General features: G+C 44.3%; 2 protein-coding genes across 3 annotated transcripts in view; one reads left to right on the forward strand and one right to left on the reverse strand.

Annotated features, from left to right (window-relative positions):
- Positions 1–685: 685 nt before the first annotated feature.
- Positions 686–5,340, forward strand: SNAPIN (SNAP associated protein). Its single transcript, XM_068109893.2, has 4 exons — positions 686–839; positions 2,704–2,750; positions 4,749–4,867; positions 5,057–5,340. The coding sequence occupies exons 1-4, from the start codon at positions 736–738 to the stop codon at positions 5,168–5,170; spliced, it is 384 nt and encodes a 127-aa protein (XP_067965994.1). The 5' UTR covers positions 686–735; the 3' UTR covers positions 5,171–5,340.
- Positions 5,341–11,808: 6,468 nt separating this feature from the next.
- Positions 11,809–27,261, reverse strand: part of LOC137423093 (discoidin domain-containing receptor 2) — a 77,639-nt gene continuing 62,186 nt past the window's right edge. For both annotated transcript variants that reach the window (XM_068109898.2, XM_068109899.2), the window contains exons 12-17: positions 23,587–23,906; positions 23,162–23,289; positions 17,700–17,894; positions 17,040–17,274; positions 15,135–15,284; positions 11,809–14,992 (exon numbers count right to left, since the gene is read on the reverse strand). In XM_068109898.2, coding sequence (XP_067965999.2) covers positions 14,858–14,992; positions 15,135–15,284; positions 17,040–17,274; positions 17,700–17,894; positions 23,162–23,289; positions 23,587–23,906 — 1,163 coding nt within the window. In that variant the 3' untranslated portion in view covers positions 11,809–14,857. The remainder of the gene's footprint in view (positions 14,993–15,134; positions 15,285–17,039; positions 17,275–17,699; positions 17,895–23,161; positions 23,290–23,586; positions 23,907–27,261) is intronic.

The raw sequence follows: 27,261 nt of genomic DNA on the forward strand, positions 1-27,261 counted from the left end.
AATTCTTCCTTATCCCAAGAACAATCATCCCACCAACTTTCATCCAAATCCGTTCAGAACTTTTCCAGATATCTTGTTCACAAACACACGAACACGATCGAATGCATTACTCCCTGGCGGGAGTAATAAATTGTGAATTTTGTTTTCCTCTGATTTGTCGGCCGTTATTATAAAACAAAAATAAATACAACGATTCATTAAGGTCAGCATTTTCTTTATATCCATTATAGCTTAAGAGTTTGACACACAAAGGCGTTTACATAATAGTTTATGCAACAAACTCTTCGGCAACAACAACCATTTATGTGACTAGTGGAGTGGAAAACAAGAATCGACTCGGTTTGAGGCGGTGTATAAAATACGTAACATTAAAGTTACTCGTATGTTAATATATCGATCGCTTCAGTGGTCATTTCTTTTAAAGGAGCTTTCAAGTTTAATTCATAGTAAATGTGATATTAATTTTGCTTTTATAAGAGACAGCAGTTTGTTATTTGAAAGTAAAGTATCAATTGACGAGCTGAGAAAATAAGAACTAAGCAGGAATTCTCTCATCGCAAAGTTTTTTTTTCTTAATTTCAAAAGCTCAGCCTTTTTAAGATAGATATTTTTCTCTTTTTCTAACCATTTGTTGTTTATTTCGTCAATTCGTGGTTCGTGCCATTGGACCAAAGGAAACGGAAAGAGGACGAAAGAATATAAGAAGAAGATTCGCCCTGTACTGTACGATTGATCATGGCAGCAGATTGTGCGAGTGGTCGCGCCGTGCTCGCTTCAGGCCTGCTCGAGGTGCTGCGGCCGGCGGTGCTGGAATTGGATGGCAAGGTGGCAGCTCTGAGGTGATACTGTGCTGACGAGTGAGGAAACGATGCGCTTGATGCTCGTTTTGATTCAATATATTGTTACGCGTGTGGGTCACATTATTTAACATCTCTTACTTGGGAGTAACGACCTACAGGGAGTAACGCTGACTCTCTCCACCTTGACCCTCCATCCACAACCTTAAGCTTAACACATGTGAGGAAGGTACGAGTACTCGTATGTATCTCGCTACACAATCTGTTGGTAATCTTATCCATCCATGTGGAGTGCGAAGAGGTAATAATGGATGGAATTTTAATGTGGATTGTTATCGATGTCTTCGGCTCGCGGCAGAGCTTACACACAAGGCAAGAGTATTATTATTAGAAGAAGAAGAAGACTAGCACACTTCAGATCACGTGGGACTTTCGAAACGACTGCCCCAGATTCCCAGAATGCTCGGCGCGCATGCGTAGAAACTGGTCATCGGGGCATGTTGTTGTGTTGCCCCAGTCAGTTGTAGTTGACCAGACCAGCTGCACGGAGATAGCCGATCGATCTCGCAGGAGCGACCAGAGATCCCTCATGTCCAAGATGTTCTCTTGCCTACGTGAAGCCAGGACCGCTCGGTCTTCCATGATGTGTTTTATTGTGTGTGCAGCGGCCTGGCAGCGGTTGCAGGTGTCGTAGGTGTATTTTGTGAGGTTGGTGAGGAGAGTGTGGTGGAGTGGTTTGATCTAAATTGGGTGTGAGAGTTTGTGAGTGTAAGTATAAGGTGTTCTGTAACTTTGAGGGTGTGCAAAGTAATGTGATGGGTGTGTAAGAGGCTGCTTTGGTGGTATCTTTGGTTTAAGGAGGGTAACGATTTTACCGAGTTTCCAAATTTGGGGAATTATTGAGTTGTTGTGAGAAATTGTTTATATTTGTGAGTGCTGATATGCCGTGTGGTCCAAGGTGTTTTAAATGTAAATTGGCGATGTCAGGGCCGGAGGTTTTGATATTTGTTGTTTGTGCGGGAGTTTTGTGCCAGTTTTGTGTTTTTGGATTTTTTTCATGAGTATTTTGTTGTTGATTTATGGATTTAGTGTTTGAATCCTTTCTACTACACCATGTGCTTGGTCTTCTAAAGCTTGTTTTGCAACAAACAAAAAATTGGGTTGTCTATTTATTCAATTTGTCCGTGATCAATTCTTACCTGTGACGTCACATGTCTACAAGTTTTGCCTTGCTGTTGTTGGGGTTAAATTTTTTGAAATGTGCACCCATTGGTGGGACAGTTGCCGGACCACACCCACATCCCACGCTCGACTCCACCCACTATATCGCCAGAGACAAATTGATATGGCCACCATCTTGGTTTTCTGGTGGGCCTCACATTAGGTCTGTCTGTCTGCTGAGTATACACCACCCGGGTTTGCTGCATCAGATTTACATTGGCTTTGTTTGGGTCGAGTTATTGACGATGAGGGATCCGCAAAAAATATAATCATATGTCGAATACAGGTTTAATCTAGCTCGTCAAAGCATGGTACATCAGAATGTACGGTAATCAAGCTTTATGTTATGTACTTGAGTGTTACGGTACACCAATTACTAAAAAAAAAAAAAGAAGCGTTATGTCATTTTTTTTTAATGATCCCATGTTCGGGTTAAGCAATCCAAGACTGTGATGAATCCACTTGTTCTGATGTAACTGTGGAGAAGGTGACCTGGATAAGAGGTGTCACGTTAATCTTTTAATAGTGCTTTAAATGTGCATTTCCCAATTGGCCCGTTTTTTTTTTGTTTTTTTAAAATGTATTACAAGAATCTGAGCATCAGCTATTACTGTGGTTTTGGTATGATCAATCGTTCATTTAGAAGTGTGTGGTTTTGGCTTCATCCAAGATGTCTGTGCTACAGGGCGGCTCAGCTTGAGCTCAGAGGACAGATAGAGAGCTTGGCTACAGGTGAGTGAAACGATTGTTACATTGGACCCAATGTTTTGCTTTTCAGTCGGTACGATTCCCCTTTTCGTGTAAATGCTATCAACAGTTAAAAGAGCAATCAGAGGTTGCACACCCTTGCCAGGATGTGCTTGTGTGGTGTATTTTGTGTGGTGTTTACTAGCGACTGTGATTGTGTGGTTTATTGATGGAGATTTATGTTCAATCCAATATGGCTGCCGAACCACGTGACCGATGACCAATTTTATTCTCGTATGAAATATTTGTGTAGGTCATGCTCAATAAATTTGAAACTGATCTTATCAAGCAAGCGTTCTACTTGTCGAATTATGACGTCATAAGGAAGGCACCAATGACGTCATTAATTTGTTCTTCTTGGAGTACCTGACAGCCATGTTACAATTTTTTTTTTTTCCATAGAGCGGTTTCGTTGATAGAGGTGCAAAGTTTTTCGGTTTTTCAAGATAGCGCCCATAGCACGTGACCCATGACGTCATAATTATCAAATTCTACAGGAGGCGATGCTCGTATGGTGAAAATTTCATATCAGACCCACGGTTGCAGAGAAAAGTATACTTGCATTCCGTGTGGACACAGACGAACACAAATATACAAAGATGAAAAATTACTCAGAGCGACACATGGCAAAAAAGAACAAAGAATGGCACTCTGTAGAGCATACTTTTGACCTCACAACTAATTGGTGGTTGAATTGTGACATGATATATGCAAATTGTCTTCAAATTAATTTAATCGGATGAAAATTGAGGATTTTAGAAATTTGGCCTATATTGACCTCAAAAATAGTTGGTTGAATTTAGTTCACTGATATGCAAATCCTATTCAGATTTCAAGTCAATCGGATGAAAATTGAGGATTTTAGTCATTTGAGAAAAGTGGTTGACCTTCTGACCTCAAAAATATATCGGATTTTGTCAGACCACAAACTCTCCCATTTGGTGAAGTTTCGTGAAGATTGGTTTAAAATTGTGATCTGTAGGCAAGTATAAGTGAGCAGACAGACAAACACACAAACTGGAGTGATCAACATACTTGTGAAAAATTTTTTTTGCCAAGTAACAAACAAACAGGCAGACAGACAAACGGACCCAAATGCAATACCCTCTCTTCTGGCGATGGTAAATATTCCCCAACTATAATTATTTTGTTTTATTGTTTGCTTCTAAAATTGCCATATGGTTTGTTCCAGCGAGGGACACTTTCATATAGTGAGCATATATAATTCCCGAGTAACATGTTTTGCAATGACAGCAGGGAATCGGGTTATGGGCTGGCAGCTTAGCTTTTTTTCTTCTTTTTTTGTATACATAATCGAGGCTCGTGAAAGAGCTAACATTTATCACACAAACAAATCAAACAAACAAACAAAGTATATAAAAAGGGGAGCGATAGACAAGATGGGGAGAGAAGGGGAAGCACATAAACACAACATTTGTGAGGGATATCGGGAATGTGTGGGAGGGAGAGGGTTTGGGGGAAGGCGGCGTGGGAAGGGGGAGGGGGTGGGAAGTATAAACACAAGGACACCAAGGACTTCCAAGAAAAAGTTGGTATTTCAAAAAAGTTGATTTGGGGTGAATTACCGGGGGTAGAAAAGATCAAGGTTTTGGATGGGGGAAGATAAGAGATGGTGGTGAACAGCTGTTTTAAAGACCTGGAGGGAGGAGTGGGATTGAAGAGAGTGAGGGAGTTTGTTTTTTTTGTATACAGAATCGAGGCTCGTGAAAGAGCCAACATTAGCTGAAGGAAATGCACTTTTTGGAACTTGTGAGCCTGGATTTGAATCTCGACCTAGCTATAAACTGTCGTGGTGTTTTGTGAGCAGGGCGAGGCATCGATGTGTGTGCCGGATGTTAAGCCAGAGGTTAAAGGTTAGAAAACGTGTTTCATGAATAGTCGGCGAGTTATCGCCAGCTAGGATGATGACTACATGAAATAAAGTGTACAATGCCATGAAATGTTTATATGCTATACTGGCAGAGCTGCAGCGTATAGGTGAAGAACAGCATGCGGTTTTGGACCTAGATCCCTACGTGAAGAAGCTCATGAACGCACGTCGGAGGGTCGTGCTGGTGAACAATATCCTTCAGAATGCACAGGTACTACTTGGCTATACTTGAACTCTTGAGGTTCCACACAAGCTTATGATTTGTAAAAATGCAAGCAAATGGACCGTTTGTCTAAGGAACACAGGCCAGCGACCTAGTGTTGGGTAACCCTGTAACTAAATTAATGGTGTGTTAACAGCTCAAATTGCTGCAACGGTCGATTTGTTACACTGTGTGCAGGAACGGTTGGGAAGATTGAATCACAACGTGGCCAAGGAGGCAGCAAGATTGCGAGCCATGTTGGCCAGTGGGAGCTCCGTAACCCATGTGGAAGAAAAAGGAAAAGCTTCTTGATGGATCAAATGAGGGGCTGGTATGCCCAGTTGTTTTGAGCACCCTGATTTATTTATTGTAGGGGGTGGGGGGGGGGCTGGGTGAATATTACGCTTTGTAATACAATGCTGTACATTATTAAATTGCAATTTGATGCAATAAAACCAAGGACACAATGTGTAAAACGTTAATCATGAAATTCCTTCGATTCCATGAGCAAGTTGATAGTCTGATAACTATAACGGCACGTGGGAGAAAACATACCTCCGCCAGGCTGATCAGTTTACGTTTTTCTGTCCCACTGATGGACCGGATCTGGATTCAGACCTGAACCAACATCGAATCGGCTTGTTCTCATCACCGAACCAACTCCTCCCCCAAGTTTAGTCATAACTCGTCCATAACTTTTTGAAATATGTTATATATCGCTTTTCACCCGATCTCAATGGTGAAGAATCACTTTAAAAATTATTGTATACAACAACACCAACAACATGCATTTTAAGGCCATTTTCCCTGCTAGAGCGGGGGTTAGCCTTGCGGTCCCCATGACGATCTTCTCCATTTTGCCCTATTTTCTGCATCTCTCCTTGTTAACCCCCTTGCCTGCATTTCTTCTTCGACCATCTTTTGCCAAGTCTTTCTCGGTCTTCCCCATCCTCTACTTCCTTCTACATTCATTTTCATCACTCTTCTCAACCAGTCACTTTCATCCTTCCTCAACACATGACCAAACCATCTCAACCTGTTCCTCTTCACAGCATCAATCACAGGCTCTATTCCCATCATCTTTCGCAATTCATCATTTGTCTTCCTCTCTCTCAACGATACTCCACACATCCACTGAACCACCCGCACCTCCACCCCCACCCCCTCCAGCCCTCGCTGCCGCTCCACATCCATCACCCATGTCTCGCTCCCATAAACCACAACACCTCACACATGCAGCATACACCCCTCCCCCCAGCTTCAACGACACTCCCCTCCCCACCAGCATGCCAGCCAGCTCCCGAAACTTCCATGCACATCCCACCCCCGCAACAGCCGCCGAGTCCGATCCACCCTCTCCACCGAGCATGTCTCCGAGGTAGCAAAATGCCTTCACACCCCCCAGCCCCACGCCATCTCCAACATCCAACTCAACATCCCCTCCATCTGCAGCTCCCTCCGTGCACACCCCACACTTGAATGTAGCTGCCACACTGGCCAACGACCCTCAGACCACCACACTCCCGATGAACCGACTCGGCGCACACTGCACACCGAATGGAGTCCACTCCAACACCCCTCCTGCACACAGCACACGGCCACCTCCCAGCTCCCTCCACCTCACCACACGCCCCACCACCCTCGTCCCTCCTATATTCACCTTCAGACCTTTTGACTCCATACATTCCCTCCACCCATTCATCTTCCCCTTCAGTCCATCCACACCTCCCGCAATCAACACCAGATCATCTGCATACAACAACTCCCACGGTAAACCTTCCTTTACGTTCCGAGCCAGCACCTCCATCACAGCCACAAACAGCAGCGGACTTAGTACCAACCCCCGACACACTCCCACCTCCACCCCAAACCCACCACTGCTCCCGTCCCTCGTCCCCACAGCTGCGCATGCCCTCCCGCACACCGCCACCACCACTCCGATCAACCACCCCTCCACTCCTAACCTCAATGCCCATGCCAACACTTTGCGTGGAACCCCATCGAATGCTCCCTCCAGATCAACAAACCCAAGAAACAACTTCTTCCTCTTCATGTACTTCTCCTGCAACTGCCTCACAACAAAGAGCACGTCTGTCGCTCCTCCCCCCGGCACAAATCCAAACTGCATTTCGTCGATGCCCACCCCCTTCCCCATCCTCCTCCCCAACACCTTCATTCCATGCACCAACAACCCCATCGCTCGGTACGTGCCACACTCCAGAGGGTCACCCCACCCCTTGCATAGAGGGACGAGGGTACTCAGCTCCCCATCCACTGGAACGCGGCCTTCCCTCACCACCAGACCACAGATCTCCGTCATTCTCCCCACACCCCAACCCCCTGCCGCTCTCAACACACGTCCCACAACTCCCGTCGGCCCTCCCACCCTTCCACTCCCCATTGCCTTCATCGCTTCCTCAACTTAAGTTATCTTCTCTGCCGGTCCTAAAACGGTTACTCTATGTTGCCATCCCTTTCATTCTCTGTATTCAACAGCATCTCCACACATCTCTTCCATCCTCCTTTAATTCCATCTGGGTCCACAACGATCCGTCCCACTTCATCCTTCAAGCAACTCACCCTCATCACATCACACCCCTCCCTCGCCATCTGCTTTGCAATCCTGAACACCGCTCCCTGCCCCGCCCCGGAATCCAACCCCTCTCCGAACATTTTCCCACATGCCACCCCGCCACCCCACTCTTTGCAGCCTTCTTGGCTGCCTTATAACTTTCATGCTCTGCCTTCTCTGCCCCCGTACCCTACGCCACTCCCTCGACCTCTTCCTATTCTCGTCAATCCTCTTTCCAACTTCCTCATCCCACCACCATGTTTCCGAGTGCCTCGGTGGTCCTTTTGTCCATCCACATACCTCACCAACTAATTTAAAAATTATTGTATCCAAATCGATATTCAGATCTTCATCAAAATTGAATCGGCTCTTGTCACACACACACACACACACACACACAACCTGTCCACCAAGTTTCGTCCAAATCTGTCCATAACTTTGAGTTATCCTGCTATGTATCGTTTTTGGCCCTATCTCCCAATGATGAACAATCACTTAAAAAACTAGAACGCCACTCAGTAGAGCGCATACTCCCGCCGTGGGTCAAGTTGGAATAGTATGATTTCACAAAAGTTTGAGGGAGTAGTTCAGTGACAACAAGACAGACACTGCACAGATATATATTTAGAAGATAATGTTTTAAAAAAACAAGGCAATTTCACTTCCATTTTCGGATTCAGCGTTCAATTCTATGTGAGTGTATTTTGAGACATGTGTGACTTCAAATAAAATTGTAAGCCAGGAAAAACGTTCGTTTCATTCCTTAGGGATACAACATGTAAAACTGGCTCAAACGTCAAAACAAAACTCGCTCCTTTTAAGTCGTACAAGCCAATGCGACCACTCATTCTTCTGGGAAGAATCCCGTGCACATGCTTGTCACACTTATAACTCACCTAAGTCTTTATAAGTTCATCAAATACTGACACTGCGATTGACATTCGCTGAGGTAAATGTTGATATCTCTTCTGAGGTAAAAAAAAAAACAAAAAAAAAACGTTTTAAAGCATTATACGTATCAAACGATACATTTTATGAAACGGGGAAACTAATACACACTTTGGTGGTTTTAAAATGAGTCATTAGAAGAAGAAAAAACCTTTAAGACGCTGCTAACAAAATACACCGCTCTAACGCATAACCACGAGTTTAAACTACATTTACAACAAATATGAAAACTATTTTCATATCACAATGTTAAAGATAGAATATATAGAAAATGTTTTAAAAAATGAGTCCTGTCTTCCAATGGTAAACAATCCTTCAAAAAATTCCTGTATCCGGAATAATATCCTGAGCTTCACCAAAAACTAATCAATTCTTCCTTATCCCAAGGGCAATCATCCCACCAACTTTCATCCAAATCCGTTCAGAACTTTTCCAGATATCCTGTTCGCACACACACGGACACGATCGAATGCATTACTCCCTGGCGGGAATAAAAATTCTACTAGCCGGATCCGAATCCGGATCTTCACCAAAATCTAATCATCTCGTCCTCGTCACATACACTACCTCTCCGCCAAATTTCATTTGAATCCGTCCACAACCTTTTGAGATCTTGTTCACAGACACATGGGTGAAAACATAACCTCAATGCACTTTGCTGGTGGAGGTAATAACAAAACCAATTATTGTTAATTTTTTTCCAAAACCTATTTTTTAAAAATTTCAGTGGCTTGACATTGCAGGTGGAGGCCAATCCATCGACACATTCACCTTAAATTATACTTTCCAGTTTAAAATCTGCATTTACTAGTCATCTCTGTTCCTCTTGTGCATGTAGAATTGCATTCCGACATCAGTATAATCTCGCTCTCCTCTCCTGGCTTCAAGCTGGAAGCTCAAATGGCTGTCTATCAACTTCCATCTCTTACAATATTATTTTCCCACAGTGACTAATAAAGGGCAGATTATGCCCCAAATAGTGGTATTTCATTCAAAAATCTTCTCAAACCGACAACCGTATCCAGACCAAACTGGCCATGCGGCATCGAGACCATGACCTAACCTTAAGTTATGCTCCCCATGGCCGTATCTCCTCTGGAAAGGTGGCCACGGGCTCCCTCCTCTAATCCCTCTTTCGATTAAACATATTTTCCTCACAAACTACCTGACCATGAAGGACCAAATTTGGTACAATACATCAGAACAGCGAGGTCTCATGAGGTTGTGATCCCCATCTGCATCCACCCCCCAATAAGAGGTGCAAAAAGGGGGTTTTACTTCAAATTCAGGAAATCTATCTATAATTCCAGTAATCTCTGTGTGTTTGTTTGTTTGTACGTTTGTTTGTCTGTGACCGCTGTTTCTCGACAACCACGGGTCCGATATACTTTAAACTTGCCAGGTATATTGCTGGGGACCCGAGGATGTGCCTTTTCAAGGTTTCATATTAATCGGACAATTACTTACCGAGCTATGTCCAAAAAACGATTCAACCAATCAGAGAGCAGCGAGCTATCGCGTGTGCCGAACGTGGCGAACACACTCTGCCTCGGATGGCACATTTGAGAGCGTATTCATTTATTTCACGTTTGCAAACTATGTTGGCGCTATGTTGGCGTTAAACGATGTTTTAAAACTAATTAAAACCCCGGGGGGATTGTCACTGTACTCGCAAGCCGTTCGCCGTTCGCTTTGGCGTTGCGAATGGACCAAAACATTTCATGTAAAACGTTCGCCGTTCGCTTTGGCGTTGCGAATGGACCAAAACATTTCATGGACCAAACCATTTCATGTAAATAGAGGGGGGGATATAATTTTAGATATAGATATAGTACGGGCATGCCCTAGTGTTTTAAAATCTCGGAAATCGTGAGGAAATAACCATGAGTCCCCCACAGGACTATATTTATAGAAAAGAGTAGGCCATTGTGTGCTTGAACTTCGGCCAAATTTCATATTCCTGCTTCAAATTTCTCAGGGGTTGGAAATGAACTACAGCTAGCACCAACCAAGTTTCAATAGCAGAAAAACACATACTCTTCCTTCTCAAATGGACAAATTTCTTTTGGGAGGAGGAACAAAAAGTTTAAAGTGCTTTCTCCTGAACAGTAATCATTTGGTGTAGCAGCACCAAGTATTGTGCCACATAGTTAAATCTTTGGCCTTTGTCCATAAAAAGATTCCCATCAACCAGACTTGGTGGCATAAAGGTTGGGGCTGATCCAAGTCCGTGAGGTCACTGGTGAGAACTCGACTGAGCCACACCAGACTAAAAATGGTACGTGCTGCTGCCTTACTCAACGGTCAGCATTTAAAAAGGATAGAGGACAAGACCATAGCTTGGCAACCACAACACACGCCTGATGGTCCTGATGGCCTGTGTTGAAGTATCTTCCATGAACCAAGTGACTTTTTTTTTTTCTTTTTTTCTTTTTTTGTATGCAAGATCGAGGCTCGTGAAAGAGCTTGTGATTAAAGATTAAAGAAACGTGATTGTGAACTGTGATTAAAGAACAACATTAATCACACAAAAAGTCAAACGACACAAAATAAAGGGAGCGGTAGACAAGATGGGGAGAGAGCAGGAAGGACACAAACGCAACATTTGAGAGCAAGGACATCGAGAGAACTGTGGGAGGGAGAGGGCTTGGGGGGAGGTGGGAGAGGTATAAAACATGGACACTGCATGGACTTCCAGGAAAGAAGTTGGAATTTCAAACAAGGTGGATCTGGGGTGAAAGTTAGCAGGGGTACAAAAGATGCAGGTTTTGGATGGGGGAAGATAAGAGATGGTGGTGAACAGCTGTTTTAAAGACCTGGAGGGAGGAGTGGGATTGAAGGGAGTGGGGGAGTTTGTTCCAGAGGTGGGAGAAAAGGGGAATGAAGGAGTGAAGGTGAGCAGAGTCTTGATTTTGGCAGTTTAACCATAAGAGGGTTGCAGGCAGATCTTGTGCGACCTGTAGGAATATTAGGAGGACAGAGCACAGAGAGAGCTGGGGGAGCAAGTCCGGAGAGGAGTCGGTAGAAGACAGAAACCACCAACCTGCCTGCGGTGAGTGAGTGAAAGGCCCTCGGAGTTAGCTTCATCGCAGGAGATTCCAATGATTCTGAAAGCTTTGGTTTCAACAGCGTGAAGCCAAGCTCGGTGTGAGGCAGGAGCACCATCCCAGAGGGGGGAACAGTATTCCATTGAGCTGCGGATGAAAGCCTTGTATGTGGTGAGAAGCTCAGGTGTGCCGAGGAAGGACCGCACGACGGAGGATGCCCCGTTGGCGACTGGCTTTGGAGGCCAGCTTGGAAATGTGGTTTTCCCAAGAAAGATCATGGCAGATAGTGAGATAATTCACATGGAAAACAAGCTCAATGTTGACATTTTCCATGGTGGCAGCACATCCACTTTTTTTCCCCCAAATTACACAAAAGTTTTCCATTTTTATGACATTTAATCGTTTTATTAAAAAGTGTAATGCAATCGCAGCAACATTCAAATGCCTAAGTATTAAAAAAAACAAAAACATTTTGTAAGGAGCGAGCACTGGTGTCGGCATCGCAAAGCAATCAAATTGACAGCTTCAGTAAGTAACCAAAGACAGTCAAAGGTTCCATATCAGATAACTGCATGGACTAAACTTTACATGATCAGCAATAATGTCATTTTCTACAAACCAACAGTGACCAGTGTTACACCAGAGCTTGAAAAAGACAGGTAAATTACGACTTCATGCGAGAAGTATTAAAGCCGGTAGCTCGAGCATGTGCATCAGACAGAATACAAAAGTAACTATGACGCAGCAAGTGCTACTGCCCAAAACCCCTTCGCTCCAGTGAACGGACCGCTTCAGTGTACTGACTACCGTGCAAAATGTGAACGGAAAACTTACAAACACACACGCTTGTCTTGAAACAAGCGGATAAATTATCAGCACATATGCAACTTCAGCAATGCAGTTTTACTGCAGGATTAAAACGATTGGATGTAAAATATAAATCTTTCCTCAAGTACAGTGTAAGGTAGTAAAAAGTGAATTAAGAAGACCGTCAGAGTTGAGACGTGTCATGCTATCGTAATAGATGGAGTCTCGCCCGGCTAAATTACACGTTTCAAAAGTGACAAAATAAAAACTACGATATGCGGATGTCGTCATCCAGGGATAAACACATCTCAAACTCAGACATTTTCATTCACGAAAATTAAAATCAAGTTCCATTTTGATCATGATCACAACCGATCATCGTGCAAAACTGCAAACCAGGAAAAAATAATTGCTGTTTTTTTTTTGTTTGTTTTTTTTTGCAAAAAATGCAGAAAAAAGATTGCAATGTTCTTCGTACCTACGAGCACCTGTAGCCTTTTGAGTAGTTGCATCGAAAGCAATAGCTGGCAAGAAGGTGCGACTTCGTCCACTCGTACAGTCGATGCCTTGCTATTGGTGGAACCTTCTCTCCTCTCCAAGGGGGGGTCGGAGTGCCTCAAGGAAGTCTTGTGCCCAGTCTTCTTCCTCATATACACGAATACATTTCTGACGCTCTGGCAACCACCCTCATCATTTTTGCAGATAACCCCACATTTTGTCATACAGTACCTCCATCCCATTGATGGTCAGGCAGCATCTGCATCATGCTCCGCTGATCTCAAATTGACGAGATGGTCTCGTAATTTTATGGCGCATGTCCTTTAATCCTGGATAATCTTCCAGTGTCATGCTGTTGCTCCAGAACCGTCAAACGAACCCACTTATCTATTCATTTCCATGGTCAGCCAGTGGAAAAGGTTCAATCTCTTGCACTTCAACATCACCAACAGACTTGACCTCTCCTGGATGGACCATTGGACCATGGAGCAAAGCAGGCCTGCCAAACCAGCTGTAGAATGGGAATCCTCCATCGTTCCAAGGCTTTCCTTGAAAAATAAGATATACTGAGAATCTACAAGGCCTTTGCTCATAGTTCAACGGAGTAATGTTCTTCTCCGAGCTCGTACCCCAGTATCACATTTGTCTCTTCTGGCGTATGTCGATTCTTAAGCTCGGCATTATTGGCATCTCCTACAATGAGGCGGAAGCACAAGGTCTGTTGCTTTCACATTGCAGACAGGAAGTAACCTTTGTTGGTTTTTTTTTCTGCCTCTCCTCCAGCTGAACTCTTTCAGTCCTCCAATCCCCCTCAGAAACATTAGGATACACATTTCCCCATTAACCCTCTCCTGGTTCAATTTCCAATATCCAGGTAGACTGCACACCTCAACTCTTTTGTTCGCTTCTCCCATCTGTGGACCTACCTTCCTGAGGCTGATCTATCAAACTCCTCCCTCCAGGATCCAAGTAAGTGGTGCACCACCATCTCACATTACATTACCCCCCCCCCCCCCCTTTCCACACCCCCCATCCTTACCCACAATCTATTATCCTCATTTAACCTTCTTAACCCAACACTCTTACTTATAGGTTAATGTTTCCTCCTCTCCTTTTCCTATTCATTTATTCCCTTGCTTATTGTGTCCAACTGTTGCCCCATTGCCCATTTTCAGTTCATACAGTATCATCTGGCATCTTAGTCTTCCATGAGCCTCAAGTCAAAAAAACAAAAACAAATTAAAAGGTGCCTTTCCATTTTTGGTACATTCTGAACGCATGTCCATGACGATCTCTATCATACTCTACAGAGCATTTGTTTTGCCACAGCAGTTTCTTGGCAAGGGTTAGGGCGAGTGGATCTCGCCAGCAGTCATTCTGGGTAGGAATTTGTAATTTGTTCAGTGCCGGCGATAACTCACTCTTCATGAAAGACACCATGTGATCTAACACCAACTAAAGCTAGCAGAAGGGATGCCCGGGTTTAATATCCATCCACGTTGATGCTTCGGCCTGCCTGGAACACATGCTACACAAAATGAGATTGAAAACGTAGAAGTGATTGGGCACGTTTTCACTGTGAATACTATGTGTGACACTGCTAACCCATAATCCAAGAAGTCTCTGATCCATGAATCAAGCAATTAGTCACACTTACTCCTCAAGCTGAAAACACCTCAACCATAACCCTGTCAACTCGTTTTGTAGGATGGAAACCTCAACATATAGCAGGATCCTTTGATGCATATGGCTCCCGAAGCAGTTTTTTGACTATTGGGCACAATCCTGGTCGGGGTGCCACTCCTACGCAGGATACTCGAATGGCTCATTGATCCCAGTAAGCTGGTACTCATTTCGCCGACCTCAGAAGGATGACAGGCCGAGTCAACCCCACCTGGTGTCAATTCAACGATCGACGGGATTTGAACTCAGGACCCTGGAATCCAAAGCCAACACCCGAACCGTTAAGCCAACACCAGGCATAACAGGAGCCTTTAGATTTTTAAAGATTTGTTAGTCTAATCATATCAAAATGTCATAATCATGAAAAAATGTGATTTGTGTCTTGTTCTATGTACAATTGTGCATTAGTATCAAAAGGCATTACGATGGACAGACTGCTGCAGATCAGGATTGTGCCTCTTCGTCAAGTAATTGAATAATGGTGGAGAATTCAGGCCGCTGCTGACTTTCTCGCCTCCAGCACTGCAACATGATGTTGTAGATATGGGGCGGACACACGGCAGGGCAAGGCAGGTACCGCTGCGGGCAGATTCAATAACGCCACTTACGACATACACATGGAAATCGAAATCCGTGCAAGTTCACGGCAACTTATTGATTGGGGATTAAGGGAGGTCGTCGCTCATAGAGACAAACCAAATCGATTTGCTGTTCACCATACCTGCTTCCCACGGTTCATGAACACTTCACTGGCATTTTCAACCACCTCCTCGTCAGTTAGTTCCTGGTAGGGCTGCTTCTTGCAAGAGGTCAACACCTCCCATAAGGTCACACCATATGACCACACATCACTTGCTGTGGTGAATTTCCCCTAGATAGGTTGGACAGGCATTGTGTAAACACAAGAACGCTATTAACGACAAAGTTTAAGCAACGATTGCCGTAGTTGACCCTATCAGACGTCCTCCAACCATTGCCGAACATGGACTATCAAACATTCCAGTTAAACACGACACAGACAGCATACGAGACATGAAGACAGGTGCACATCATCCAATAATCTATAGTTCATTGATCAGGCCATACCTATACACCATACAGGTGAAGACCATGTGATACATTCCGTTAAGGTGTACGAAATACACTGATAAAATAACTTGCATATATATTATTTTTCCTCACGGGGAAAGTGGTATTACATTTCCGTGGAATGTTACGGACATGAAAGACAAAAAGAGCAGCTGTTGCAGTGATAGTTCCAATATAATTTGCCAATTGCTGTGAATATGATATTGGCTCCTCAAAAGGGCCCAACAATAAGGAAGAAGAACCACCACTCCCTTCATATCTTCATTTGCATAGTGCTGCCGAGGCAGGTTTTCCTTGGCTAGGGGAAACAATCTTGGATGGGTTGCCACTCCAACGCAGGATGCTCAAATGGCTCGTTCTTCCCAGTAAGCTGGTACTCATTTTCCCGACATCGGAACAATGATAGGCTGAGTCAACACACCTGGTGTTATTTTAATGGCACGACAGAGGCTGAAAATCAGGACTCTTAAGATCTTAAGCCGGTCATCTTAACCGTTAAGCCACCACCAGGGTGAACAACAAGGTACACACAAAAACAAATTGCCGAGTGAAAATCCTTCATATGGACCTGGAAACATCCGCCCAATGCTGGATATGATTGCCCCAGCTATGGAGGGACATAGAAGATGGTTTTTAATCCTGGACCAGCCCCGGCAAATGTTTTGCCACAACCATGGGCCTTTCATTGATGACTATTATTCATTTCATTCCTCTCTTCCTCATTCGAAAATCATAATCAAAGCACACTGCGCAATAAAACCAAGGCAGTTATAGAGGGATTCACATGAGGAAAGACCGCCAACCACACATCTTGAAACGACCAACAACTGGTAGCATATGATGGCCTATACTTATCAAATCATCTCCTCCAATTTCCTCCACAAGGCTTAGATGCCAGCTCTCGTAAAAAAAATAGAAATCGTACATTCAGCAGCTACAAGATCAAAGGCTACAAGGTGAAAATACAAGAATAATATTGAGTGCCCAGAAGAATTTGCAATCAAACAGACCCATACATCTCGCCACAACCGATAGTAAATCTATACTATAATAGAGATGTTTGTCTGTCTGTGTCGCCATTGTTCAAAGATGGTCGAAAGAATCGTTGTCAAACTTTCAGAGATTCATCGGTGAGTGTTGGGGAGTGTTTCAGGCAACAAAAAAAAACATTTGATAAAAAGTTGGATTTATTTTTCTCTTTATTGAATCGCTCTCTAGTGCCTAAGTCTTTGTAGCGATTCAAATGGCATTCTAAATTCAAACTATTTCTGTATCACAGTACTTTATCAACTTGTGATTTTAACATAGCAATAACAATTATTGGAAGTCTACAATATTCTACGACAAGCAGATTTTCGAGAAAAACAATCCCTCAAGTGTGACTATGTTCCACAACTCCTTGGTACACATTTCAGCTAGCATCAATATTTCAGTATTTCCTTTTTTCCTGAATATAGTACCTACCAATATGTCTTTCTTTAAACACAAATAATGACAACGCACAAGCACCCACACACATACGTGCACAACCCCTCACCTGTAAAAGGCTTTCCCAGGCAAGCCATCGTATAGGCAAGACCGCTCGACCTTTGATCCGATAATAATCTGCAGAGTATAGCTGGCGGCTCAGACCAAAATCTGCGACCTTGATGGAAAGGTCTGTGCCCACCAGACAGTTTCGTGTGGCTAAGTCACGGTGCACAAGGTTCACCGAAGCAAGGTAGGCCATGCCGCAAGCAATCTGCCGTCCAACATGCAGCAGGCTGCGCACACTAACAAAAAGTTTGTTTTTTTTCTTAGAAAGTGTTCGGATCAACTTTTCTCAAGATAAACGTTTCAAGAAAAACAAAAACTTTACAATATGTGGAAAATTTAGAGTTGATATTGCTTTTGGAAATAACTTGTATTTTAATGATGATAACACAGCAGTTTTAAGACACTGGTACACCCGTTAATTATGGGTGTGGCAGGAAGGGTCATTCTTCTCTGGGATATATAGATTCCAGTAGATCTACGGTCGGGGGTGGGAATTGGTGTACTAGTACTAGTAATTGGTGTACTAGAACATTGGGGTGGGAATAGGTGTACTAGTATCTGAAACTAGAAAACAGGTTGTTTTCCATTCATGTAATATTAATTGTTCATGAATGATTGTAGAAAGTGTAAGTAAAAACAAAAGCACATTTCATTTGAATACCTTATACAAGTTAATTTGTTGCAGGTAGGCTCTTTTGATATCGTGTGCAGCTGTAGAAATTGATGCAAATCTCCATTGGACATGTACTCCGTGACCATACACATTGGATCGTCTCGCAGAGAGACACCCAGCAGGCACACGATGTTTGGGTGGTGGAGACAGGAAAGGATCTTCACTTCCTGCAGAAAATCCTTCCTGTGTCGGACACCATCGGTGTCAAATGCAAAACAAATCGGTGTCAAATATGCAGACGTACAAGACATCCTTCACTTTATTCAACCTCCTTTCATGTGTGGACAAAAAATGCAGCACACTTCATTCATTGAGTATACAACATGCATTTTAAGGCCATGTTCCCTGCTAGAGCGGGGGTTAGCCTTGCGGTCCCCATGACAATCTTCTCCATTTTGCCCTATTTTCTGCATCTCTCCTTGTTAACCCCCTTGCCCGCATTTCTTCTTCCACCATCTTTAGCCAAGTCTTTCTCGGTCTTCCCCGTCCTCTACTTCCTTCTACATTAACTTCCATCACTCTTCTCAACCAGTCACTTTCATCCTTCCTCAATACATGACCAAACCATCTCAACCTGTTCCTCTTCACAGCATCAATCACAGGCAATATTCCCATCATCTTTCGCAATTCATCATTTGTCTTCCTCTCTCTCAACGATACTCCGCACATCCATCGAACCATTCGCATTTCCACCCTTTCCAGCCTTCGTTGCTGCTCTACGTTCATTACCCATGTCTCGCTCCCATAAATCATAACACTTCTCACACATGCAGCATACACCTTTCCCTTCAGCTTCAGCGACACTCTCCTCCTCATCAGCACGCCACTCAGTTCCCGAAACTTCTTCCATGCACATCTCACTCGAGCAACCGTTGCCGAGTCTGATCCACCTTCTCCATTCAGCATGTCTCCGAGGTAGCAAAATGTTTTCACACCTTCCAGCTTCACGCCGTCTCCAAGATCCAACTCAACATTTCCTCCATCTGCAGCTCCCTCTATGCACACCTTACATTTGAATGTAGCTGCCACACTGGTTAATGACCCTCTCAGACCACTACATTTTTGATGAACCCACTCAGCACACATTGTACATTGAATGGAGTTCACTCCGCCACCCTTCCTGCACACAGCACACGGCCACTTCCCAGTTCTTTCCACCTCACCACATGCTTTACCACTTGCCATCACCTTTGTCTTTCCGATATTCACCTTCAGACCTTTTGTCTCCATACATTCCTTCCACTTGTTCATCTTTTCCTTCAGTCCATCCATACTTTCCGCAATCAACACCAGTTCATCTGCATACAACAACTCCCACGGTAAACCCTCCTTTACGGTCTGAGCCAGCACCTCCATCACAGCTACAAATAGTAGTGGACTTAGTACCGACCCCTGATGCACTCCCACCTTCACCTCAAACTCACCACTGTTCCCATCCTTCGTCCTTACAGCTGTGCGTGCTCTTTTGTACATTGCCATCACTACTCTGATCAACCATTCCTCCACTCCTAACTTCCTCAATGCCCATGTCAATACTTTGCGTGGAACCCTATCGAATGCTTTCTCCAGATCAACAAACCCAAAAAACAACTTCTTCCTCTTATCCATGTACTTCTCCTGCAACTGCCTCACAATGAAAAGCGCATCTGTCGTTCCTCTTCCTGGCATAAATCCAAACTGCATTTCGTCGATCTTCACTTTCTTCCTTATCCTCCTCTCCAACACCCTTTCCAATACCTTCATTCCATGCTCCAATAACTTTATCGCTCGGTACGAGCCACACTCCAGAGGGTCACCTTTCCCCTTGTATAGAGGGACGAGGGTACTCAGTTCCCAATCCACTGGAATGCGGCCTTCTTTCACCACCAGATTACAGATCTCTGTCATTCTCTTCACACCTCAACTTCCTGCTGCCTTCAACATATCTCCCACAAAAATGTACAAAAGTATTGTTGTGTGATTCCCCTCGGTGAAGACCGGGAAATCACGGATGGCAATCGAGCGTTACTTCGAGGTGACGATCAAATACGGACTCACTATACAAGCGTGGAAAGAAGAAGAAGAAGCTGGCTGCTTTTACCTGACGCGATCTCCGAGCAGTCTTCAACCCTGTGGAAACAAGCGTTACGCCTAGGTCCCCCGTCGGGGAAGTGATGTGAGTTGACAGAGTGGAAGACGCAGAAAACACGCTATGATATGATATTTCGCTCACAAGGTTCAGACATACATGGAGGCGGCCATCTTGGATTTTGACGTGGCAACCCAATTTTCAATAGCGTTCTTCCTTGTGCCTAGATACACCCACACACCAGATTAGAAGTTGGTACGTCGCTTATTTTTCAAGATATTCAGCTCACAAGGTTCAGACATACATGTCGGTGGCCATCTTGGATTTTGAAGTGGCGACCCAATTTTCAATAGGGTTCTTCCTTATGCCTAGATACACCCACACACCAGATTAGAAGCTGGTACTTCGCTTATTTTTCAAGATATTCCGCTCACATAGTTCAGACATACATGGTGGCGGCCATCTTGGATTTTGACGTGGCGACCCAATTTTCAATAGCTTTCTGCCTTGTGCCGAGATACACCCACACACCAGATTAGAAGTTGGTACGTCGCTTATTTTTCAAGATATTCAGCTCACAAGGTTCAGACATACATGTCGGTGGCCATCTTGGATTTTGACATGGCGACCCAATTTTCAATAGCGTTCTCCCTTATGCGTATATACACCCACACACCAGATTAGAAGTTAGTAGTTCGTTTATTTTTCCAAGATATTTCGCTCACAAGGTTCAGAGATATATATGGTGGCGGCCATCTTGGATTTTGATGTGGCGACCCAATTTTCAATAGCGTTCTTCCTTATGCATAGATACACCCACACACCAGATTAGAAGTTAGTAGTTCGTTTATTTTTCACGATATTTCGCTCACAAGGTTCAGACATACATGGCGGCGGCCATCTTGGATTTTGACGTGGCGACCAAATTTTTAATAGCGTTCTTCCTTATGCCTAGATACACCCACCCACCAGCTTAGAGGTTGGTACTTCGCTTATTTTTCAAGATATTCCGCTCACAAGGTTCAGACATACATGGCGGTGGCCATCTTGGATTTTGACGTAGCGACCGAATTTTTAATAGCGTTCTTCCTTATGCCTAGATACACCCACACACCAGATTAGAAGCTGGTACTTCGCTTATTTTTCAAGATATTCCGCTCACATAGTTCAGACATACATGGTGGCGGCCATCTTGGATTTTGACGTGGCGACCCAATTTTCAATAGCTTTCTGCCTTGTGCCGAGATACACCCACACACCAGATTAGAAGTTGGTACGTCGCTTATTTTTCAAGATATTCAGCTCACAAGGTTCAGACATACATGTCGGTGGCCATCTTGGATTTTGACATGGCGACCCAATTTTCAATAGCGTTCTCCCTTATGCGTATATACACCCACACACCAGATTAGAAGTTAGTAGTTCGTTTATTTTTCCAAGATATTTCGCTCACAAGGTTCAGAGATATATATGGTGGCGGCCATCTTGGATTTTGACGTGGCGACCCAATTTTCAATAGCGTTCTTCTTTATGCATAGATACACCCACACACCAGATTAGAAGTTAGTAGTTCGTTTATTTTTCACGATATTTCGCTCACAAGGTTCAGACATACATGGCGGCGGCCATCTTGGATTTTGACGTGGCGACCGAATTTTTAATAGCGTTCTTCCTTATGCCTAGATACACCCACCCACCAGCTTAGAGGTTGGTACTTCGCTTATTTTTCAAGATATTCCGCTCACAAGGTTCAGACATACATGGCGGTGGCCATCTTGGATTTTGACGTAGCGACCGAATTTTTAATAGCGTTCTTCCTTATGCCTAGATACACCCAGACACCAGATTAGAAGTTGGTACTTCGCTTATTTTTCAAGATATTCCGCTCACAGGGTTCAGACATACATGGCGTCAGACATACATGGCGGCGGCCATCTTGAATTTTGACGTGGGTTGCACCCACACACCAAATTATAATTCGGTCCTTCGCTTACGCACGCACGCATGCATGTTCGCACGCACGGACGCACGCACGCACACACGGACGGAGGGGAAAACCATAGTCCCCCTTTCGCTCCGTGGTGCGACGGGGGACAATTAAACTCACACGAACCGGATTTTATGTACAAAAATAAACAGGGCTTTATTGCCACGGATGCCGATAACAAGAAAACATGCCGGTTACTAACTAGGGTTCCTATTTGGAGCGCTCCCACACCAGACTTAAACATAAACAAATGGGGAGGATAACTGGATAAAATTAATAGTGTGGGTTATCGTGCACTCAGCTCAACTCGCTCAGTGCGTCGTGGCAGCGATTGTCGAGTCCGAGCGCGCACTCCGGTGTTGACAGGAAGTAGGCCTCAATCCGCCTCGTTCTTCCGCTGCTAGGCCTAACCGGGCATCCCGCTCACCCCGGCCTTATGGTGTTCCAGCGGCAAGCCGCCCTCGTCCACGCGCAATCGCTCGCGATGTCCGGAACCAAGAGGAGAGAGTCGATGGTGGAGGAAGGCGTAAGGGGCAATTGAGATAGAAGGGAAGAGAGTCCAAGGCGAGGAGAACGACCATACCGCGAAGGGATCCAGAACCAGAGAGGGGAAATGCCGGCCAGCCAGTTCTCTTCTTGGCCGTGGTGTTACGTCATCGGTCCTTTCCACCAACCCCCGCAGGCCACCGCTACAAATCGTCCAGCTCTCCACCAATGCCCGCAGGCCACCCTTGGACGTCATCGGCGTGCCCTGCCAATCAGTCGTCTGCTTCCCTCTCAGCCTTCCCTCCACCAATCCGCAGGAAGCTTCTTGCCCCGCCCCTGGCCAATCACAAGTCCTTCCTTACTCTAGCCTTTGGGTTGGTCGACTCCTGCCCAATAGCAAGTCCTTCTGGGCGTGGCTCCCGGCCTGCCTGTGCTGTGTGGGTTGCTATACAAGTTGGTGACATAGTTGGCTGTGGTTATATCGGCAGTGCCCCGAACTGGCTTCCGGTGAGTTTTATTGTGGGGAATTTAAGTAGTGTGTGGTGTAACTAATGGGCCTGCCTAGTGTCTATGTGCGTTGCCATATGGGACAATGGATAAATCACAGGTCTCACACACAGGGGAATTAGCATAATCCCTACGATACCGAACACAAGGATCATCCTTGTATGATCACAAAGACACACTTACGCGAACAAACCGCCTAAACAAAATTACATATGGGGTTCCCCATCACGATAATCGGCGCATGATACCTACACAGATCTTCCTGATCTATATTTCACTCTACCCCAAAATTCATAACAGTATTTCATAAGCATCCAGATTAAAAAGAAGAGCAAAAACAATGGCTGGAACTTACATAAATCATCAAAACAATCTTGGAAATGAAAAATAATCAACCCGTACTTGTCACCCTTGCAAGCATCTGCACGTAGAGTCTTGACGGCCACTATTAAAGGTGAAGAATCGGAAACCTCAGCATTAACTCGTTCTTTGGACACTTCCGGTAGTTCTGTCGTTTCACACAAATGAACCTGAAAGAAAAATAAAATTCACACCACCAAGTTCATTGGTTTTCACTCATCATTGCATAAAGCTACCTAAACGTATGCAAGGCAATCAGATTTTGTGACTACATTACATGATAAGATCAATCCTAGTAACACTGATAACACTTTAAGAGTAACACTAATTAACAAATTGCTTCTCATGACCAGATGGATGAAACATTCACAATCATGAAAATTCATTCATTTCAACGAATGTTGGATTTAAAAAAAGAAAAGGCTCAAAGAATGTTGTTGGCTAAAAAATAATAATAATAATTGTACCTCCCCAAATTGGCCCTCTCCCAGCCTTTCACAGAAGCGCAGCTTTTGTAACGGCAACTCGAAGAGATCCAGATCAACAGGGCTTTGGTGCTTGGCGACAAAGCGAGGGATGGCATATGTGTTGATGCTCAAAGTGTCCGATACGATCACCGCTTCGGCGTAAGCCGGGATGCCATCAAAGGGTGGATTGCCAATGACTGTACAATCCAGGGTGGCATATGGAGGTGGAGGACCAAGTGGAGGGGCAGCTGGAGGTCTGCGAAGTGGAGGACTAGGGTTGCCTCTGATTGCGCCAGGCTTTGAATGGGCGGCATTCACCTCTGCCACAGAATGGATAACACGAGGCACTTTGTGTAAAATGTACAATGTTCGTTTGGAATAACAAGATAATTTTAGCAACATTTATTATGTTATGAAGAATAATATTTGAAATTTTATAAATAAAAAGTTTCATCTTAATAACTAGCTGGGGTCGTTTAATTGTCTTGTCTATCGTCTTGGTGCCTGTCTGTCCTTTAATTACTTGATCTTTGCCGCTGCATATCAGCGGGATTTCTTTTCATTTTGGTTTATCTATTCCTTGGTGATATACCCTGTGATTTTTCTCGATTTTGAGTAAAGGATTTGCATTTATGCCACCGTTTTGAATTTAAGAGCCTGGTGTTGGCTTAGCGGTTAGGGTGCGGCTTGGGATCCTGGGATCCTGGGTTCAAATCCCAGTCGATCACTGAATTAATGCCAGGGGGGTTGACTCAGCCTGTCATCCTTCCGAGGTCGGCAAAGTGAGTACCAGTTGACTGGTAATTCCCAATGTGTCGCAAGAGGCGACCAACAAGGTTGGCGGCAGGAAGGGCATCCGGCTGTAAAACATTGCTTCAAAAAGGGGACCACGGTGCCCGAAAAAGGCCAACCCCTGCTCTGCAGGGAAGAATAGCCTCTAAAAGGTGGCTGGTATCTTCATAACTCGCTCCCATACGGATCCACCGATATGCCTCCGCCCATGTCACATGTCAACCCACTGTTATGTTCAATCTCAAAAGTCACTTGAAAAGATAAAGGTAACATGAGAGCGCAAAATAGAAAAGAGACACCAGATTCCAAGAAGGTGAGGAAATGAAAAATAGGGGTTAACGCAAAAAAGGGAAGCACACAATAAGGAAAAAAAATGGGTACTGAATGTCTATTACACCCAGGAGGGGAGAGGGTGGGATTAAATAAGATATAGGGTATGAGGAAGAACAAGCACAAATACGAGCTAAACACCACCTTTATACCACCCGGAATGTGTCGGAAGACATATGTCATTCTACACAACAATCCGAGGAGTGCTAATGGGGTATTTATGGGACTTCAGTGTCCCATAAATTATAGTATTGGCAATGACATGTCATATTCTAATATTAGCTGTAAGATAACTACTAAATCCCCGAAACCATTTTTGTAAACCTATTAGATACTGTATATGAATATATTAGTGCTGGGCTGATATCGGTAATATTTTGGTCATCGGCATCAGCCGATTGGTCAGTGGGCGTGCCGATTACTGATTATAGTTGTGCTGTATACAACCCAACATGTATACAACCCATCTTGGGTTTGGGTGTGTTGATCTGGAGAAAGCATTCGATAGGGTTCCACGCGAAGTATTGACATGGGCATTGAGGAAGTTAGGAGTGGAGGAATGGTTGATCAGAGTAGTGATGGCAATGTACAAAAGAGCGCGCACAGCTGTAAGGACGAAGGACGGGGACAGTGGTGAGTTTGAGGTGAAGGTGGGAGTGCATCAGGGGTCGGTACTAAGTCCACTACTATTTGTAGCTGTGATTGAGGTGCTGGCTCAGAACGTAAAGGAGGGTTTACCATGGCAGTTGTTGTATGCAGATGCTCTGGTGTTGATTGCGGAAAGTATGGATCGACTGAAGGAAAAGATGAACAAGTGGAAGGAATGTATGGAGACAAAAGGTCTGAAGGTGAATATAGGAAAGACGAAGATGATGGCAAGTGGTAAAAATGTGGCATGTGGCATGTGGTGAGGTGGAAAGAACTGGGAAGTGGCCATGTGCTGTGTGCAGGAAGGGTGTCGGAGTGAACTCCATTCAATGTACAATGTGCGCTGAGTGGGTTCATCAAAAATGTAGTGGTCTGAGAGGGTCATTAACCAGTGTGGCAGCTACATTCAAATGTAAGGTGTGCACAGAGGGAGTGGCAGATGGAGGAAATGTTGAGTTGGATCTTGGAGACGGCGTGAAGCTGGAAGGTGTGAAAACATTTTGCTACCTCGGAGACATGCTGAATGGAGAAGGTGGATCAGACTCGACAACGGTTGCTGGAGTGAAATGTGCATCGAAGAAGTTTCAGGAACTGAGTGGCGTGCTGACGAGGAGGGGAGTGTCGTTGAAGCTGAAGGGAAAGGTGTATGCTGCATGTGTGAGAAGTGTTATGATTTATGGGAGCGAGACATGGGTAATGAATGTAGAGCAGCAACGAAGGCTGGAAAGGGTGGAAATGCGAATGGTTCGGTGGATGTGCGGAGTATCGTTGAGAGAGAGGAAGACAAATTATGAATTGCGAAAGATGATGGGAATAGAGCCTGTGATTGATGCTGTGAAGAGGAACAGGTTGAGATGGTTTGGTCATGTGTTGAGGAAGGATGAAAGTGACTGGTTGAGAAGAGTGATGGAAATGAATGTAGAAGGAAGTAGAGGACGGGGAAGACCGAGAAAGACTTGGCTACAGATGGTGGAAGAAGAAATGCGGGCAAGGGTGTTAACAAGGAGAGATGCAGAAAATAGGGCAAAATGGAGAAGATTGTCATGGGGACCGCAAGGCTAACCCCCGCTCTAGCAGGGAAAATGGCCTTAAAATGCATGTTGTTGTTGTATACAACCCAAAAACCTTGAGTAGCTTCCAACCTTGTTTTGGGCGAATTTCAATGAACAAACTTTTAAAACAACCTCGCATTATGGACATTTAAAGATGTGCATAAACATTATTCTTCATAAACAGCTGGCAATCGTCGTGACAGGAAGAAAAAATTTGGCTCTGTAATTTGGAAAACATGTTAATATGGCAAAGGGCTCAGAAATCGGGTGTTATCAAATTTATTTTGCTACGAAACTCACAAAGTCACAACATAACCTTTCTAAACACACACGATTCATACAAATTAACCAATTGCTTTAGAAACAGCCGCTCATACAAAAGAAAACGCGATCGCTCGTATGCTGCTGAGGTTAATTAAAACTTACTGTACCTCAATCCTGGCAGAGTATGTCTTGACACGATACATTCCAGGAATTATCAAAGCGTCAGTTAAATATATTTTTTCACATTTCAAAAGCGGACTGACAGTATTCTGGGCCCCGAAGTAAAAGGGGCACATTTCACCTGCAGTCTATAACAGCCGCATTATATACCACGTTACTTGGAGGTATGTTATAAGTGCATATTGCATTTCTGCTTTGTGGTGTGCTGGCTTGAACGTTCCTTCCTCTTTGCTTCCATGCTGCTTCATCAGGATGAAGATTAACATTTTACTGCACACTGCCGAAAGTCCAGCATTATTTGGAATTATTTTCTGATCAACCTGCTTGATCATACTTTGGCCGATCAATTTGCACGATTGTTCGGAATGGAATCCCTTTCCTTTGGAACTCCCTGTACTGTATTTTGTAC

The sequence above is a fragment of the Myxine glutinosa genome, chromosome 3 (genome assembly GCF_964187855.1).
Source record: "Myxine glutinosa chromosome 3, kmMyxGlut1.1, whole genome shotgun sequence".
Lineage (NCBI taxonomy): Eukaryota > Metazoa > Chordata > Myxini > Myxiniformes > Myxinidae > Myxine > Myxine glutinosa.

Excerpts from the sequence above, each read along its gene's own strand:
- SNAPIN (XM_068109893.2), top strand. The coding sequence starts at position 736 with ATGGCAGCAGATTGTGCGAGTGGTCGCGCCGTGCTCGCTTCAGGCCTG. Across the intron at positions 2,751-4,748 it reads GATAGAGAGCTTGGCTACAG|AGCTGCAGCGTATAGGTGAA; the intron begins GTGAGTGAAACG and ends CTATACTGGCAG. Across the intron at positions 4,868-5,056 it reads ATATCCTTCAGAATGCACAG|GAACGGTTGGGAAGATTGAA; the intron begins GTACTACTTGGC and ends CACTGTGTGCAG.